At 41.1% G+C, this 20,468-nt stretch overlaps 1 protein-coding gene across 2 annotated transcripts in view; it reads right to left on the minus strand.

Moving 5' to 3' along the window:
• Positions 1-712: 712 nt before the first annotated feature.
• Positions 713-20,468, minus strand: part of FBXL7 (F-box and leucine rich repeat protein 7) — a 312,920-nt gene continuing 293,164 nt past the window's right edge. For both annotated transcript variants that reach the window (XM_082258416.1, XM_082258415.1), the window contains one exon: positions 713-1,913. In XM_082258416.1, the coding sequence (XP_082114542.1) occupies positions 1,177-1,913 (737 nt within the window). In that variant the 3' untranslated portion in view covers positions 713-1,176. The remainder of the gene's footprint in view (positions 1,914-20,468) is intronic.

Genomic DNA, 20,468 nt, shown 5'->3' on the forward strand with positions numbered 1-20,468 from the left:
GCAGAAACATAAAGGGAAGGATGTCACCTTAAAGTGTTACGTAACCCACAACAGGAAAATCTGTCTGTATATGCAGTAAAGCGTGCTTGTTATATTCACCGTGGAATCTAAGGAGTTAATCCTCTGTATTGTGCAAAAAGGCTATTTGATTCTGTCTTCTCTGGACCCCCCCTTTTCCACTGTCCCCAAACCATCTCCTGATAGAACAGAGGCTAGGGGGCACTCTGCACATGCTCAGTTTGGTGTGTATTGCTAGAGAGTTTTTTTTATTTTTCTTGAGAGGGTGCATGTGATCGGCACAGGGCCAATCAGCACCGTCCAGACAGAAAGTCAGGGGTCCTGTGGTCTCATAGGACAATCATGGGAGAATAAAAAAAAACTACAAGCTTTAACCAGACACTGATAGAAGTAACAAGATTGCTAATTACTGCTGATAAGAAATAGTATTTAGCAGTTTATACTTACTAAGATAATTGCATTTCCATGTTCTGTGTACTGTGGGAGATCAGATATAGTAAATACAGGGTCCTGGGTTTAGAGGAACTTTAAACACTTTAAAGGAACAAGTTGTCTTTATATGACAAATCTTTTATTCTTTATAAAAAAAAAAAAGAACCATTTTTTAATTCTACTCAATTTACTGCTTACCAAGTATAATGAGGTTTCCTCCTAAAACAGGACAAATTGGAAAATGTGATGAAATGTATTTTTATTTTATTGCATAATCAAAAGGTTATTATTAATGCAACATAGGTGGTAAGTGTATGTGATTAAAATGAATTTGTTTTGGCAGTGAACTTATCCTTCTTTCTCTTTAATACAATGAACTGCAGAAAGTGTTCACTTGTTCTATTACAGAGAAACTCTAACATCTGAAATATGTAACATCTTGTAGGTTTTACCAAATGCAGCATTTGACCCATTCACACATTCTTAATGGCGGGAATGTTTTCCTAAAGATAATCACCTTGATATAGCAACGTTAAGCACATACCCACGCATATTATGCACTGATCAAATGCGCGGTTCTTATGTAGCATGTCTAGATATCTGAACTGCAGACAAAAAACAAACACATAATTACTTTCCGTTGTCATAGAAAAAAGCAGAACTTTGTACGGACAAGTTGCTGCATGTGCAAGATCTGTTATACATATTACTGCACTGTATTTTTTTTTAGAAAAATGCAGGGTTTGTATGTTCAATTATACAACGCTTGCAATGGCGTTTGACAAACCGTAGAGCATCTACTGAAACATCACAATCTTGAACATTTAACATTTGTAGGTCAAAGCAATTGGCAGCCACAATCTGTAGGCCTTGACCTGTGATGCTTTCACAAGATTTAAGACTCAAGCGCTTTAAGTTAAAGCAGTTGAGTGCTAAGAACTCCAAACCAATGTCTGAAACTAGAGGGCACTTCCCAATATCCAAAGATTTCAGTTTTGTGCAATTTTTCGCAAGGTATTCCACCCCATGATCTGTGATGCCTTCACATCCTCGAGCATTGAGGTAGCGCAGCTTACTGCAGTACTTAGCAATGTAACGAATGCCCACGTCAGTTATCCTTCCACAGTGGGCTATGCTTAGGTACCGCAGACGTGATTCCAATTTTGCAATCTCACGCATACCAAAGTCACTGACAAAACGGCAGTCGCTAACACTTAGCTCCTTGATAGATGTACAGTATATCATGATATATCGCAGACCTTCATCGGTGATGCGAATGCAGCGACGCAGGTAGAGGTGGGTAAGCTGAGTGCAGTGAGCTGCTATAGTGTGCAGTCCTTCATCTTCCAGCAAAAAACAGTCTGTCATGTCCAAAAAACGGATTGATATCTGTTTGCCATGCATAGGAGACAATTTAATTGAAGCTTCACGTGTCAAGCTGATGCAGGTCACTTTAGAACAGCCTAGAAAATGAAGAAATTGCTTAGTACATTTAATGACAGTGTAACTAAAGAGCATGCTCTATTCATGTTATCTAATTTGATATAGAACATAATTCATAAGACTTTTCTTATTTATTTATAAAGACTGTCCAACAACATGTACCCCCTCAATGACCTTCTGCTTTTCACTTTCAGGGCTAAATAATACATCAGAACAGAGGGCACTGAGGTTGTGCAAAGAGCAGTAATTCAGAATAATCACAATGACTAACGATTATTAATTAATATTAATTGCTTGATTACTAAAACTTAGTGTACGCAGCATTTTTCCCCAAACAAAGTGTATGTTAAGCTAAATAAATCCCCTATCAAAAAAAGAGAAAATATTTTTGCTTTTTATGTGTTGCTGTTGGGGAATTTTTCTCACTTCCTGTCTAATACTGTGTAGTAGGGGATATTTCTCCAATGGAGCCTTACATAGCAGGAAAAACTCATTGTAACCCTTTTTATTTACCATTCAAATTAAAGTGGTTCTAAAGGCTCAAGGTTTTTTACCTTCACGCATTCTATGCACGAAGGTAAAAAAAATCTTCTGTGTGCAGCAGCCCCCCTAATACCTGAGCCCCACCTCTATCCAGCAATGTGTGTGAGAGCCTTGGCTCTCCGGGGACTTTCACTCCTCATTGGCTGTCAATCACAGCCAGTGAGGCAATCAGGAGATGGAGGGGATGGGACAGAGACACAGTTCTGTGTCCGAATGGACACGCAGAGCCATGGCTTGAGCAGATAAGTATAACATGCTTCATAAAAAAAAAAAAAAAAAAAACAAGGCTTTAATTTCACTTTAAGAAAAACATTTCTGCATACCATAAACGTGAAAGTATCTAAAACCACCAAAAATTTGAATAAATTGCAGTTCACTTTGCAAGTCCTTAGATATGATGGCTGCATTGGTTCAGGTTTAAATTTCCTCAATTTCATCTTTCAAACCTTTCGTTGACCTACTTCCTGCCCTAGAGAAATACCCCTTTACTCACTATGCATTATTAAAGGAGGAGCAGTGTTATCACCCTAGGATGCTTTCTTGAGTTGGACAACAAGCACTCTCCTTCTTATCCCCATTAAGATGAGGATTTTTGTAGTTCACAGAAGATAACTGTGAAACTGATAACAAAATTTCAGATATCGATTTATTGTACAGGAAGTTACATAGCACACTGGAATTTGGATCAAAGTGTAATTTTCTGTTTTTGCAGAAAAAATTCACAGCCTGAAAAGAAAAAAAAAATAATTGGGCCACCACATCTAAGGACTGGTAAGCTGCAGTATATTGCATTTTTGTTTTTGGGCTTAGTTACATGCACATTTATATCTTAATTGTTTTTTTACTATACTTTCTAGGTTTGTCTAGCCAATTTAGCTCTAGAACAAACAATCTAAGTGTAGCACCCTACAGGTAGGTGCTAGGTAAAAGTATAATGGGCCTTGGCTGCCTAACAGCAGGGCCATGATTTCAGCTGGACTGTCATGTCTCTGAGGTGTGGCCCATTCGGGCTTGTATCTACCCCAGAAGGCAGATTCTGCCGCAGAGGATTCTGGGAGTGGGTATAAGTTTGAAGGGAAGGCATGACGCAGCGTCTTTGGCGGGAAGCAGAGTCACAGGAGGGAGAGTACGGGTGTCTCTCTTCCTGTCAGAAGGAGTATTTAAAGCGACAGGAAGCATTGGTCGCCTAATAAGCATATTTCTACAAAGTGTCCCAGTTGAACCTAGTTGAGCCAGAGGAGTATCCCACTCATTCCCTTCTCCCATCCCCATTATAAAATAAACAACACAAACCAAAGATGCCAGAATGGTCATTGTCTCAGTTCTCACACTTGGGTTTTCAACTTAAATGCGTTGGAAGTGTTTCCGGTAACAATGGCAGACCCACCTCAGGCCCAATACCTGGAAATATTGCTACATAAGCATAATTCCAGTTTATAAAACATGATTTCTCATCCTGAAACAGAACTAAAATATTAATATTAAATTAATATTTTTTTTAATGCAAACAATCTGAAATGGCATATTGTGAACGGATTCATTCTTACAATTGTGTGCTATATTTTGTATTATCCATATTTCTATCACAATCATTTTATTTTTCAAAAGAGATGAAAGAACAGGAATGTTGCCTCTGCAAGGGCTAAGCAACATTCAGATTGTCCTGTACTGAGTATAGCCTAGTTTCAAGGTTAACACAAACTAGGAACCTAAGGTAAGGAAGACAATAAAAGAAGACAAGGAACGGAGGGAGATGATGAAAGGTGAGAGATGACAGGGGGGAAGGAAAAGGAGACATGGTTTCTCCTCTGGGGCTCAGATCCAAACATTCTATGAATGCCTATAGGTGGCTAGGGTTAGCTGGGTCCAGGGTAGGTAGATTATATTAAATTGAATGCTGTAATCCCTCACTGGATGTTCCCTGTGGAAATTATTTTACACTTTGCCAAGAATCAGGTGTGTAAAAGAGCAGTTCTAGCCACTGGATCTAGTACATTGTTTTTCCTGCATTGACTTATTGGCCAAATGTGGCGGTCATTCTTTTTGTTAATCGCATTCTTGAAACAAATTTCAGAACCCCATTGAAATCAATGGGACCCGAACTTCGGTAATCAAAAAACACCATTTTGAAGCCCTAAAACCCAATAAATGCCCCTAAAAAGTGCCTAGGGTTCTGGGTCATGCCCCAGGGACTATTAATCACACAAAAAAAGTTCTTAAAAACTGTCGTTTTTGATAGAGAGCCAATTATTGAAAAAATTATTGAAAAAAAAAAAGAGATTTCTTTGGATTTAGTGTCTGGGGGGGTTTAAAAAGTGTACCTGTGAAGTTTCAGCTCTGTAGCATGTCCAGAACCAGAAGAAAAAAATATTGTTTGTATTAGAATTGAAGTAGAGCAGGCATAGGGCTCTGCTCCTATCACACCTATATGTGTGTATGTGTATGTGTATAAATACATATATGTGTGTGTGTGTATATATACCCCTATGCAGAAGTTCAGATGTTATGCCTGCCTCCAAAGACACCCAGAAAATGCCCAAAAAAATGCCTGCAACAAAAACGCCCAGGTGTGTTGTTGCAGGCGTTTTTTTGGGCATTTTTTAGGCGTCTTTGGAGGCAGGCATAACATCTGAACTTCTGTATAGGGGTATATATACACACACACATATATGTATTTATACACATACACACATATAGGTGTGATAGGAGCGGAGCCCTATGCCTGCAAATAATTTCATTAGCGCAGGCATAGGGTTCTGCTACTTTCACACCTATATGTGTGTATGTGTATATATACATACATGTGTGTGTGTGTATATATACCCCTATGCAGTAGTTCAGATGTTATGCCTGTCTCCAAAGATGCCCAGAAAATGCCCAAAAAAACGCTTGCAACAAAAACACCCAGGTGTGTTGTTGCAGGCGTTTTTTTGGGCTTTTTTTAGGCGTCTTTGGAGGCAGACATAACATCTGAACTTCTGTATAGGGGTATATATACACACGCATATATATGTATTTATACACATACACACATATAGGTGTGATAGTAGCGGAGCCCTATGCCTGCAAATAATTTCATTAGCATAGGCATAGGGTTATGCTACTTTCACACCTATATGTGTGTATGTGTATATATACATACATGTGTGTGTGTGTATATACCCCTACACAGAAGTTCAGATGTCATGCCTGCCTCCAAAGACGTCCACAAAAAAGCCCAATAAAACGCCTGAAACAAAAACGGCCAGGTGTAAAAGTCGCGGAGCCACTACCCTGCTCTACTGCAATTCTAATACAAACAATCTTTTTTCTCTGGCGGTCACCCTGATATGGAAGAGTTTGTTCACCCTGCAATAGCAGTCAGAGTCAGTTCACCCTACACTACACTACGGTCACCCTGACACTTAACACTTTCCCTACAGAAACTAGATTATTGAATCTATAGTGGAAAATAGTACCCTAACTACACTAGATATCCCTTTCCTCACCCTAATAATTGCTAAATGACACTTTTGAAGCAGGAGTAACAGAACTGCTTCCACTCTCTTCCACAGCCCTGTATTAAAGTGCTAGAGATTTGGCGGGGCTATCTTATATACTGGGGGGCGTATTCACTACTGATTGGCCTCTGGACCCCCTAGTCACTCCAATCACATTCCTAGAATCCTCCTGCCCCCTCAATTGGCTTTTACTGAAGGTTCTGGTCCAATCACGGCTTTTAAAGCCCAGTTCCTGTCCCATTGCATTTTGGTTGGTTCTGGTTGCCGAATTCCGAACTTTTTCAGCAAAAAATTCGGAATTCGGCTGAATTTCGAACAGTCAATGTTCGGGTCGAACCGATGGTCGACCCGAACCGTTCGATCATCCCTAGTGTAAAGCCTATGACATCTGGGCTTTGAAGCTTGCAGAGCTAAAGCCAAGAGGACATAGGGAATTCCAAGTCCTGAATTGTGCCTGCAGCAGCTGGGAGACCGTCTGTAAAAGCCATAAGACACATAGTTTTGAAATGTGTAAGCATGCACTATTTTTAACTGCAATTTAATAAAAATAAACAAAAAACAACTTTAGTTCTGTTTTAAAAAAATGTCTTAAGTATCTTCTTTATATACATTTTGGCTATTGGCCTGAGTAACCTCATAACCCTTGTACAAGCAAAGTTATGGGGTAAGATTGGTATTACAATATCAACCAGGTTTCTTGGCCTTATCCCACCTACTTACCAGCCTGACTTAGCAGGGGAAGGGGACAAGGTTATTCTATCGAATCTGGGATCTTGGATACCCTGGGGCCTAATTCAGAATATGAACCTGATGTGCAAACATATGGAACTGTGAGGTATGTAGGGCCACTGGAAGTTGAAATTCTTTTTTCTAAAGTTTACTTTAAAGAGAATTTCTCATACACACATATTTTGTTTCTGGGTCACTTAGTAGTTAGTGAAGCAAGAATAAGGATGACATGATTTTTGACCCAATAAACATTATCGCATACCACATTTATCACAGTCTCATCCTTCAAGATCATGTGCTTGTATGCCCCTCTTTAAAATGTAATTTCGTATATATGCTGAATTTTGAGTAAGCCATTCAAAAGTAAGGCATAAAATAGTTTTTATGACTAAATAGGAGCAGGACCTCAACTTTACCCTCTTGACCTCCTGAAGGAATCGTTGTTACAAGACTTTAAACCTGGTAAGTCATTTAACTTTATTAATAGAAACCTCTGGTAAGATCCTTCATATCCTTCATGATCACTATGTGGATTAGTTTAATAGCAGCTTCCCTGCAGCATGCTTCAGGAGATGCTCTGAAATTGGTAATGAATCACATTGCTCTACATTTTGTTCTCTACTCCTTGGACTAAGGTCATCAGACCTCTGCACAATTCTTTCATTAGTCATCCCAATAGATATAGATGTCAGGTTTGAGGTTTTAACTCACAGGCTGGTTGAACACATAGCAGTGACTACTCAACCCATATTTCATCTCCTAGTAGAATATTTCTTTGCTGTGGTTCCTTAGAAAGTCAACTCAATTATCATAGCAGAAATTATTTTGTGATCCAGTTGCACTCTAGGGATACTTGTCTTAAAACTTGGCAACCTTTTAAGGGGTTTTGGGGGCCATGTCGTTTTAATGTAGTATTTTTATCTTTTTTTGTTTTCCTTTTTTCCTGTATTAATATCTGCACTATGAAGGGCCTTTTCACACCAGGTGTAAAAAATGCAAAAAGCCTTGTTACATATCATGCCAGGTCACACCATTGTGGGGGTGTACACAAAAAATAAAGTATGGCATGCAGTACTTTTTCCAGTCTGTTGTATCGCACTGAGCTCTGGTGAACAGAACTTCATGAATGCGATGTTCCAGGGTCAATGTATTAGCACTCTCTTCCCTGCACACACCAGAGGCTGTGCGTTCAGCGCAGCTGTTGGTGTGTATGAGCCCTAGAACTTTCAAAAAAATGTACACTGATCCAATAATTCCTCTATTATCTCAATGTGGAAATTAGTGGTAAATGCTATCACTTTGTCACAAATGCAGCATTGTTGGAAGATTCCTTGTCAGATAGAATAGCAGACAATAAATCTTTTCTCCTCCTGTCCTCCTGATCTCCCATTCCCAGAGAAGTATTTGGAATTTTGTTGTGTATGAGCATTGATATTTTTACAGCGCATGTGTACCGCAGTGTCATTTGTTTTTATGGATGGGGCCTACTAGTCTGGAAGGTTAAAGACTGCTATAACTGGCTTTGCTCAGGGAACGAAACAGTGTTATGTCCCCAAGCAAACGAGCTGCAAAGCCGCTACCAATGCCAGGAAAAAGCCTCAGTAAAAACATTGATGTTAATGTGCCTATAGCTGCCTTACCTTTTAACATCATTTCTCTACCTCTATTCAAAATCAATGATGCCCTATGAGAGCCATCTTAACTGATCTGACTTTCAGCCCCTTCATTTGAATAGAAGTCGTATCCAAGTCAGACCATAATGATACAACTTGTGGTGCAACTTGTGCTCTGAGGATCTTAAAGGGGAATCCCATGCCAAAATGAAAAACAAAACGGCGTGGGTCCCCCCTAAGACCATACTAGACCCTCATCCGAGCATACAACCCGGCAGGTCAGGAAAGGGGAGGGCAAGCGAATGCCCCCCCTCTCCTGGACCATACCAGGCCACATGCCCTCAACATCTCAGGGGTGGGTGCGCCCCCCACCCCAAAGCACCTTGCCCCCATGTTGATGGGGACAAGGAACTCTTCTTGACAATCCTGGGTGGTCATTGTGGGTGTCTGCGGGCAGGGGGCTTTTTGGAATCTAGAAGCCCCCTTTAACAAGGGGGCCCCCATATCCCGCTTTCCCATGTGAATGAGTATGGGGTACATTGTACCCCCACCCATTTACCCCAAAAAAGGCAGTGCAATGTAAATAGACAAAAGACTGTGGATGCCTGTCCAGGGGTGAATCCCAAACACCGGAACTTTAGACTTCCAGGGTGATGTGCAGCGGACTCAGTAGAAGCATATTGAGCTGCTCCTACCAATCCTTTCCCCTTCTGGATTATATCTCCCCCCCTGGCTGTGTATGATTCTGTTTCATCAGTTCAGGATCAATCTATCCACTCATATATGTCCACTATTTCCGCCGTGGGGGAGTGTCGTGGTGTCTCTGTCTTGGCCCTGTGTGTTGGTCTATGTATATAATCCTCCTGAAGAAGCGGTAAAACCCTGTGAAACATGTAGAGGAGCATATGTCCTTCAAGGACCAACTACACCTCTTGTCTCCACTTTGGAGTACATTAGGTAATAATGACACATGTATATAGACAAATTATACTTTATTATATACAGTACATACTGTATATGTCTTTTTGATATGAACATTGGAAATTATGTTCCTATCTGTATTTGTATATCCTCTTTTAATCTTTTTGTACACATAAAAATGTGATTTTTTTTCAATGTGTATCTTGTCCAACTGGTACTGAAATAGAACTTTTTTCTGTCTCTTGGAGACTAGAGGGGGAATCGTCTCTGCTCCCAATTTTTCAATATAACACGGATGATGGTACCCCCATTTTGAATTGAGTTTAGCTTTGCTTGAAAACCACTATGAAAACTACAACTATGCCACTTACAGCTCCTAAAAGCCTGTGTGTGCATGAGGCCGTAGAATAACAAGAGGAAGCATTTTTAAGCTGCAAAAAAAAAAAACATCTGACAATGTTAAAAGCAGGTGTAAAATGCCCTGTGTGCATGGGAGCTTAAAATAGACCTGTCATATCCTGGTCCATGATTTCTCTGAAATCCTACCTCCTACTGCCATTAAGCCCTGCCTCTTCCACAACCTCAATTTTGAAAAAGGTTGCAGCCTTAATGATGGCCTGTATCTAGGATCTCTTGTCTTTCACAGACACAAAGTAAATTATCTGAAGAGAAGAACGATAAGTTTCGGACACCACAAGACATTTTAACAGAAATGTTCTGTGGAACTGGCAGGTTCACTGTATTGCATTAATCGGGAAAAAGTGAGTATATATAGCTTAACTACTTCCCATCCGCGCTACAGCCTATATACGGCTGCAGTGCGGATTTCAATTCTCGGGAGGCCGTCTTTATACGTCTTTATACGAGCGCGCATTGGGGAAAATCTGTTTCGGCCGTGTCCCTTGGACACAGCCGATCACAGATCGTGGTGAATGGCCAATCACAGCGGCCATTCACCACGTGATCGGACCATCCAATGAGAGATGATCTCATATGTAAACATATGAGATCATCTCTCATCGCCAGCGCGCCTTCCTCACACGGAGCCTGCAGTGTGAGGAAGGAGGGAGAGCTGCACAGCGCCAGGGACACAGAACAAATGTAATCAGGGCACCGATCACCAGTGCCCTGATTACTAGAGGTAAAAAAAAACATACACACAGTGATCACAGTGCCCGCCATCAGTGCCCCCCATCAATGCCCACAATCAGTGCCCATAGTGCTGTCAGTCAGTGCCCATCAGTGCCTGCTCATCTAGGCACTGATGAGCACTGACTGGCAGCACTATGGGCACTGAGTGTGGGCACTGATGGTGCTGCCCATCAGTGCTCATCAGTGCCGCCCATCAGTGCTCATCAGTGCCATCCGCCAGTGCCCATCAGTGCCGCCTATCAGTGCCCATCAGTGCCGCCTCTCAGTGCCGCCTCTCAGTGCCCAGCAGTGCCACCTCTCAGTGCCACCTCTCAGTGCCCAGCAGTGCCACCTCTCTCTCAGTGCCCAGCAGTGCCGCCTATCAGTGCTCATCAGTGCCGCCTATCAGTGCTCATCAGTGCCGCCTATCAGTGCCGCCTATCAGTGCCGCCTATCCGTGCCGCCTATCAGTGCTCATCAGTGCAGCATATTAATACCTCCTCATCAGTGCCCATAAGTGCCACCTCATCAGTGCCCATAAGCGCCACTTTATCAGTGCCCATCAGTGCAGCCTATCAGTGCCCATCAGTGCCGCCTCATCAGCGCACATCAGTGAAGGAGAAAAATTTATTTTCAAAATTTACTCGCAGGAAATAAGAAAAACTTTTTCTTTTCAAAATTTTCTGTCTTTTTTCTTTTTTTTTTGTAAAAAATAAAAAACCCAGAGGTGATTAAATACCACCAAAAGAAAGCTCTATTTGTGTGAAAAAAAAATGATAAAAATTTCATATGAGTACAGTGTAGCATGACCGCGCAATTGTCATTCAAAGTGTGAGAGCGCTGAAAGCTAAAAATTGGTCTGGATGGGAAGGGGGTTTAAGTGCACAGTAGGCAAGTGGTTAAAGTAGCTGAACATTGAAATATTTCACATTTAGAAGCTTAAATTTCTAAAATTCACTGTGAATCTTGCTTTATTATTAATTCTAATTATTCCTAAAACAACAAGGAACCCAAATATAACAAAATCTGCATTCCTTTATTCCCTATTAAAGCCTCATGTACACTGCTGCTGATAAACGGATGTTTTAGGAGCAGTTGGGCATTTTTTTTAGCAGCCCCTGAATTCTGCTCTATGTTATCTTATCTGTCCATGTACACTGAGTATTTTATAGTCGTTTAGAGGCAGTTTAGTTTAGTGGCATTTTTTTAAAGAAAAAAATTGCGTTCAGGACAGGATTTTTTTGGCATTTGGAATGCCAAATGGCTGTAACAGCGTGCAAATGCATCTAAATACAGTAAATCGCGTTTATAAGCATTTTCATTTTAACGTTTTTAGTGGGGAAACATTTCTGACCATCTGCAATATGGAAGAGAGAGAGAGAGATTTTTTCCCCTGCATTGTAGGCATTTGGGAGGGTATACTGATCAGTACAATCAGTTATCTAAAAAAACGGTTCTAGACTAAAACGCTCATGAACGCCGCCAGACGCGGCATGTAAAAGTGGCAAAACTGAAATTTTTAAACATCACTTACTAGCTATCAAGTTCCAGCATTCAGAAGAGGTTTTCAAATGTCCCGTGTACATGAAGGCTTAGTTTGTGAAAAGACACACAGCTATACTAAAGAGCAAAGCAATTCTGTATGTATGTGAATAAAATGTTAACGAGGGGTGGACTTGTTCTAGTTTAACCTCTCAAAATAGTTAGCATGATACAGTCTGCCCTACAGCATCAGGGTTGTTAAAAGTCATTTCAAATAGATTAATGGACTGATAAAGTTTATGTCAGCCGTATCAGAAAGCAAATCTTCATTTAAATAACACACATGGCATATGTTACACATTTACCATGTAATGTAAAAAGAAGACAATGGCTTGTGTTTTGGAAACAAAATTAGTAAGTACAATTTATAAAGTGGTTCACTGGACAAGCAGAATAACTATAACTAAATGCTGCAGTATGAAATATTCCATACATACAGGACTGTATTCTGTACTTAAAGTTGCCTAAATAATTCCACAGCAAGTAAAGCCAGCCACAGTAAAGCATACTCTCTGACGGAAATCTTTATTGGCTACATATCAAATGACACAGTGTACAGACTGCTAAAGTGTTTGTAGTTTTACTACAGCCTTCCTCATAGCATTATGATACGATCAAAAATTATTTCTTAAATATCTTCTCCTGCATACGCTCCATAATTAATTACAGGTGCAGATTCAATTAATTAAAAGCAATTGAAGTAGATGACCCAGCATGGAGTAGAACTAACAGAATAGTATCCTGCCCAAATAGGAAAGATACATTTACATATTTAGAACATCATATACAGGGCCGCTGTTAGAAATCACGGGGCCCCGTACAGCCTACCTAAGTGGGCCCCCCGACCCCGCCCACCTCAACGGGCCCCACCCGACCCCGCCCACCTCAGCGGGCCCCACCCCGACCCCACCTCAACAAAATGCAGCCTTGGTCCTCAAGTGATATTTATTTTTCTCCTGCCTGTTATAAATTTGATTAGACTAGGGTTCAAAGACACCTGAGATCATCCCTTTTTAATGAGAATGCTGCGGCTGACTTTAAGGCATACTGTAGATTTTCTTTAAAGCATAAGTTGACCCTGACCACCCGATTTTGGGTGGAACATGTAACATGTTCCAAATCCTGCAGCCGCCTCTCCCCCCACCATTGTAGTTCTCAAAGAACTACAATGGTGCTGTGGAGCACCGTGGTAGTTCTTTGATTTTTTTCCTGTCAGTGTATCTGCAAGCCCATACGGGATGTACAGGTACACAGATATACTGACGATCTGAAGAAGACCTACATGGCACCAGGGATCTGCTGATTGCTGGTGCAATGCTTTACAGGCTCCAAAAGAAAAAAAAATAAATGCACATTTTTTTAACTGCATTTATTATTTTTTTTATAAAGTGAACTTATCCTTGAAGCCTTAAGGTACATCTATGATGCCTTTAAATCAGCTGAAGCATGCAATTATAATTATTTAAAATCTTTATGAGCTATTTCACACTAGCATTGCTCTTTGAAGAGTGACCTGCATTCAGATCTCTCTTCAGAGAGCATTTGGCTGGTGGGAGGAGGCATTGTATCACCTCTTCAGCACCTGTTTTAACCACTTCAAAATCCTGATAACAGTTGAATAGGATCGTGGCCAGTAGGCAACATGGTGGGTGGTCCAGTGGGGACAATTTTTGCTGTGCAAAAAGCTTTGCAGTTGTGACATATGTACTTTCCATCCCGCTACCTTTCCAGCATAAGGGCTCTTTGAAACATCTGCTCAGCAAGGGATCCGTGAGTGGATTCCCTGCTGAACTGGAGCTTCTCGGCATAGATGTCAGTGTTAAAACATCTGTGCCAGTTCAGTCTATGCCCGCGTATACCACACAGTGGATAGGAGTGGACTGGTGATGGCTCTATGGATGGACAGATGTAAATGGAAATGTGTCCATTTACATCAGGCTATCTTTAATCTGTCATGCTTAGGTCTGGAAAAATAGACAAGGATGCAGTCCTTTTCCATTTGGTGGATCTAAGTGGAATGCTTGGGCAAATATTTCTTATGGGGAGTTGTTGGGGGTCTTAAAAACACAGCTCAGCCATTTACTGCCCTCCAAACAGAAATGTAACCAAGCATCTCATGCCTATGATTACCATCATTATAATAATCAGATCACAGCAGCTGCTCTGTTCCTCTGTCACAGTGTCACTGTTGGTTGCTGATTCTGTTATGGCTGTACTGTCTTACAATCTGTATCACAGTACAGCCATAAAGTTAACAAAATCAGCACCCAACAGCAATGTGACACTGTGACAGAGCAGCTGCTGTGATCTGATCATCATTATGATGGTAGGCACACAGTGGAGAGTCGGGGAGTGTACCTTCCTTCCTTAGTAGTCAGTGTGTGAAGCTGTGCACCTCCACCAGCCATCGGATTAAGCCTGCAGTGCCCTCTCAGCCTCCATCCCACCTCACATCAGTCTCTTCCTCTGTCCGTGGAACTTACTGAGGGAGCAGTGTAGAAAAATATCACTCCGCCAGTGAAAACATAGGCAGTGGATGGCCGTGACCGGAACTATATGTCAGCACATAAGCTTGTCTGTCTGCGCCCCAAAAAAGGAAAAAAAGTCCATCCTCTGCTCAGTGCTGACATCTCCTGCTGGGCCCCTAATGTTAACCTGAGGGGGCCCAGGAAATTACCCTCAACAAACAAACAAACAAGTTGAAGAAGGTATGGTTTAGAAAAACCTTTTTATTTATTTAAGCAGAAACAACTGTAAAGCTGCCCGGGCCCCCCTGCTTGACTGATAGAGCCCAGGCCCGGTACAACAGGGCTGGTTGTACTGCCCTATCAGCGGCCCTGATCATATATGTTGACATCATGTATAGTCAATTTGCATGACCACATAACTATTTATAAAAAAATCTATATCCAGTCTATTGCTCAGACTGAATGGTGCTCTTGTGTTCAGCATGTGGATCCACCACAACTCCCATATGCCCCCTTAGAATATCTAAACATTTCAATGATACAAACAACCTGGATGCAAAAAATATATCTAATGTTTCAAAACATTTTAGAGAAATGCATAATGGTAATCTCGATTTATTTATTTTATTTTTTTTGTATTTTATTACAACGGAAGTGTGGTGGATTAACACACTAAACATAAGTGCACCATTCGGTCTGAACAATAGATTGCAAAAAGATTTGTTTCTGAAATAGGCATATGGTTATACGAATCGACTATACATTTATGATGTTCTGTATGTGTACATTTAACTTTCATGTTTGGGCAGGATGCTATTCTGTTAGCTCTACTCGTAGTTACATAGTAGTTGAGGTTGAATAAAGACAACAGTCCATCCAGTTCAACCTGACTAGGTGTGTGTGGACTAATTCATTTCCCATAACCCTGACTGTTGTGATCTTTGAGATGCAGGTCCAAGAGTCTTTTAAAAGTAGCTATATTACCTGCAGTTACCACTAATTCTGGAAATGAGTTCCACAATCTTATCGCCCTTACAGTAGAGAACCCCTTACGTAGCTTAAGGTTAAACCACCTCTCCTCTAATCTCATTGTGTGGCTAAGTGTCCTCTTACACTCCTTGAGACTATATCTTTTTTTTCCTATGCTGAGATCACCATTGAGGTATTTGTAAATCGCTATTGACATTGCATGCTATTGCTTAGTCTATCTTCTACTAAGACTCGCAGATCTTTCTCCATTCTTGATTCCCCCAGAGGTTCCCCCCTAAAGCGTATTTTGCGTTCATGTTTTTAGTCCCCAAGTGCAATACCTTACATTTCTCCACATTAAACCTCTCATTTGCCATGTAGTTGCAAACTCTGTTATTTTGTTCAGGTCATTCTGCAAGATTTCTAAATACTAAATACTCCATGCTGAGTCATTTACTTCAACTGCTTTAATTTAACCACTTGCCGACCACCGCACGACTATATACTGCGGCGATCAGCCCCTCCTGGGCAAAGTGATGTACCGGTACGTCACTCGCCCACGAGCCTGTAGGGGGGGGAATATGTGCAGCCTGAGGGGCGCTCCCGCCCCGATCATTCCCTGACATCCCCGCGCGTGTGACCGGCAGCTCCGATGTCCGCCGGTCACTCGCAATCTCGTGCAGAAGAGGGAGAAAGGCAGATGGCTGATGTAAACACAGCCGTCTGTCAAGTAAGTACAAAGACTAAACAATCCTGCTATGTAGGATCGTATGTCTCTGTGGTTACATCACAAGCCACGCCCCCCACAGTTAGAACCACGCCCCTAGGGATACATTTAACCCATTCCCTGCCAGTGTCATTTTTAAAGTAACAGTGCATATTTATAGCACTGATTACTGTAGTAATGTCACTGGTACTCCCAAAGTGTCAAAAATGTCAGTCAGGGGTCTGATCTGTCTGCTACAATGTCACAGTCCCAGAACAAAAATCGCAGGTCGCCGCCATTACTAGTTAAAAAAAAACAATAAAAATTACATAAATCTTTCCCGTAGTTAGTGAACGCAATAACTTTTGCGCAAGCCAATCAAAATACGCTTATTGCGATTTTTTTACCAAAAATATGTAGCAGAAAACAAATTGGCCTGAAATATTAAAAAATTTTGATTTTTACTTTTTTTTTGAGAATTTCATATAAAAAAATCTGAAAAATATTGTTATTTTTTCAAAATTGTCGCTATTTTTTTGTTTATGGTGCAAAAAGTAAAATTCGCACAGGTGATCAAATACCACCAAAAGAAAGCTCTGTTTGTGGGAAAAAAAGGACGTCAATTTCATTCGAGTACAGCGTCACACGACCGCGCAATTGTCCGTTACAGTCACGCAGTGCCGAATCGCAAAATAGGGCCTGGTCTTTGAGCAGCCAAATCCTCCGGGGCTTAAGTGGTTAATTATATATAATAAATTATGGAGCAGGTGTAGGAGAAGATAGGTAATGATTTTTAATCACATCATGCTATGAGGAAGGCTGTAGTAGCCGAAACACGTTAGCAGTCTGTACACTTGATATGTAGCCTATAAAGATTTACGTTGGAGAGTATACCGAGTGAAACATCCCAGCCAGAGAACCGGTCTTAAGCTGTTGAATCCCAAATAAGCAGTTGAGCTGGGGTGTGATTCTTCCTTTAGTTTTGCCAGAAAGATAATGTTCTTTTGTACAAGTTCAATCCCTTATGTTATTTAATTATTTTAGTTAAAAGTAATGATAATGCAACCCATGATTTTTTTTATTTTTTAGTTATAGATTAGAAAAGGATTAGAACTTCTGTTGCATCTGTACTGCTATAACATACGCCATTAGAGAGATTTGCCCTCAGTGACTGTTGCAGTAAGAACAGTTTCACCAAACAGGAAGTGAGGGAAAATCTTAAATAGCAACACAGACAGAAGTAAACATTTTTCTTTTATAGTAGAGCAGGGAAATGCTAGAACTCCTGTCAGATTATTATTGTTGTCTAGGTCCCTGTTGTGGATTTTCCTGCACTTCCTGTCTGGTCATGCTGTTGCCATTGTGACTGTAAATGAGGGAAAATGCAAACAGAAGGAGCAGTGCTACTACCCATACAGTTCACCAATAAACGATCTCCCGGGTGCCTGATCTACTGCTGTTTAACTAAGTACATATGTAGAAAGGTGATCCGCACACCAGTAGTTGCTCTTAATAAATCTTCATCTGCGTTTCAGCCTATAAGACCTTAGTCATAACTAGTTATGACTAAGGCCTTATGGGCTGAAACGCCTCAACTGATCTTATCAGCAGTTGTGTTCTGTGGTTCCTGAATAAAGATGAAGATTTTTAAAGAGCAACTACCGGTGTGTGGATCAACTTTCTACAAATGAGGGAAAATCCCTTTAGCAGATTCCAAGACAGATGTAAAATTCTGGCATTCTACATTCTTATGTAAAGGATACCATTGACTTATTGAGAATCATTGATGGACTTCAGGTCCCTGCAGTAGAGTGCCTTGTTAGCAAGTAGATGAACTGAACAATGTAATTTCTTGGTATCGCAATATGAATGATATCTTTATGATTTGGGCAGGATCAAAAGATGAGTTAGTACTTTTTCTGGAGGGATTGAAGCACAATTCATATAATCTGAAATTCACATTTAACTTTGATTTGAAAGAAATAGCTTTCCTAGATGTAGACATTTTTGTGAATGAAGTTGGTGTCTTGTGCTCCACTCTGTATAGGAAACCCTCTGCGGGGAACACAGTTCTATATGCCACCAGCTCACACCCTGAGCCCTTTGTCAAGAGTATTCCTTACAGCCAGTTTTTGTGAATTAAACGTAAATAAATCGAGATTTTTTGGGAGAGGTAGGTGCCCTATGAGATACAGCAAGTCCTGTCTCAGAAAGGGTTAAAGTACAGGCTAGATCTTCCCTAATTTACATACCCCCCAAAAATTCCCAGATTACTTTCACCAAGATCATGACCAGGTACAACAGACAGCACAGTAAAGTTAGAGTTATATATAAAAAGTATTGGTATCTGCTGACCTCGGATGCTAAAATCAATACGTTTATTAAGCCCTACCCTGTGATAACTTACAATCGTTCTAATTCATTAAGAGACACTTTGGTAACAAGCCACTACACGACTTGTCGAGGTTTAGCCACACAAGATGCTGGGTGTTTCCCTTTTGGCAAGTGCAATTTCTTGGGAATAGATATCCTTCTCCCCAATAACAATGTATGGGTACCTAGATATAGAACCACCTGTCAGACTGTGGACATTGTCTATAGTATGAAATGCAAATGCGGTGACTTTTATATTGAGAAGCCCATTTTTTAAGCAAATCAGGGGCCACGTTTTCCTGATTTCCAAAAAAAAGATGGAGACTCCCATAAGTATACTTGTGGGTTAATATCACGGTTTTAATCTAAAGGCTATCAGGTTTTTGGCATTGGAACAGGTTCCCTTGCATGAACAGGGAGGGAAAATAGACAGAACACTATTACAGACCAAGACCAGGTGGATATACTTCTTACAGGCTACCTGATATCCTGGGCTCAATAAAGGGATTAGCTACAAACCTTTTTTGTAACCTTGCATCTCCCCTCTTTAGATGTTTTGGCTAATTTTTCCCTCTAATGCACTGTATAGTGTTCCCATTTAGCCGAAACAGGCTTTATATTGGTTGTTGTATGTATAAAAATTCTTTACATAATTTTTTTTTTCTGTTATCAAGTGATGGGGTTTATTTCATGTGTATATCAGTTTTGCTTTCTGCTTTTGTAATTATGAGGCTGATGTGCCACCTGCCAAGTAAGATTTCATTTACATTCGTTTTTTCAGTTGGGCCTTTCTTATTTTTTGTGTGTCTGCTGGGCTGTCCGATGTTGTATCTTCTCTAGGGTGGGGTCGCCCATACTGCCAGGGACCCACTGTACAGGCTCCAGGGGCATTTGGGTAGATTTTTGAGTGAATGGGGTTTGCACCTTGGCCGGGTATTTGCCAGCCTGGAGTGTGTTGACCTCTCACCTCGGAGATGGCCCTTGCACCTCTGTGTAGGGGACTGTTGTGGGCCAGTAGTCTGTTCCACTTTCTGCCTCTTGTGCCCCCTTGCTTCCTGGGCCCGGGTTTAGGGATCTGTCCCAGGCTGCTCCATCTCATGGAGCCATGGCCCCTTCCTTTGGATGTGTGGAGCCCTCTGTTTGGCCGTGCCTGTACAGGGAGGGGTGATATGGGGTTGTGGAAGTGTCACAAAGCCGATGTGACCCACCCTGTGCTGGGGCAGCCCCCTAATTAAGGTCCACACCCTGCCCCGTATATTGTAGGTGGGATGGAGAGGAGTATATATAGAGCTGCAGGTCGGCAGTCTTGCTGCTGGAGCCCAGGGAGCCTTTGATCCACATACATGTTTAAGGTCAGTTGTTAGAAGTGTTGTGATTGTCTGAATGTGGCCAGTCTGGCTGTGTATTTGAGCATATTTGGTGATGCTGTGCTATTGCTTTGTACACAGAATGGAGTTTACCCCTGCACCATTATTAAATAGTTTGACCAGCTGCTGGGAGACTTGATTGCCCAACTAGTGAAGTGTCATAAGCTACTACTTACCTCTTGAAGAGTCACCTGTTAATGTTAATTTTACTTTTGTTTTTGCTCTGTCCACCTTGGTGTGCAATATTTAATGTGAAAGTGAATCATATATTGCCTTGAATTCATTAAGTGACTTTATTGTAGGCAAGTTTGTTCAACCTATATGGCTGTGATGTGTGTGCACCTTTATTAGACCCCTTGGCTGCCATCTTGTGGACTTATAGGCTCCCTGCATGTTTTTCAAAGCAGATGTGAGTTCTCATAAATAATTGATTAATTTGACAAACACAGGAACTTAAGCTTGCAGTATTACACAATAATGAAGATACTAGGACTCTTTTGGGAAATGTATTATGAGCTGGGGTTATTTTTTTAATCAAGATCCATATTTAAACCATTGTGGTTCTAAACTCTTCTCTGCGGGAGGTCCGGCTGTTGGGCTTTTGGCCCCACTTGGTGGATGCACGTTGGCAATCCTGGACAGACACATCTCATTATGTACAATAATTCCTTGTCTCTTTATCATTTGGGGGTAGGGATCCTCTTTTGGTAGAC

The sequence above is a fragment of the Pelophylax lessonae genome (genome assembly GCF_965119305.1).
Source record: "Pelophylax lessonae genome assembly, chromosome: 5".
NCBI lineage: Eukaryota > Metazoa > Chordata > Amphibia > Anura > Ranidae > Pelophylax > Pelophylax lessonae.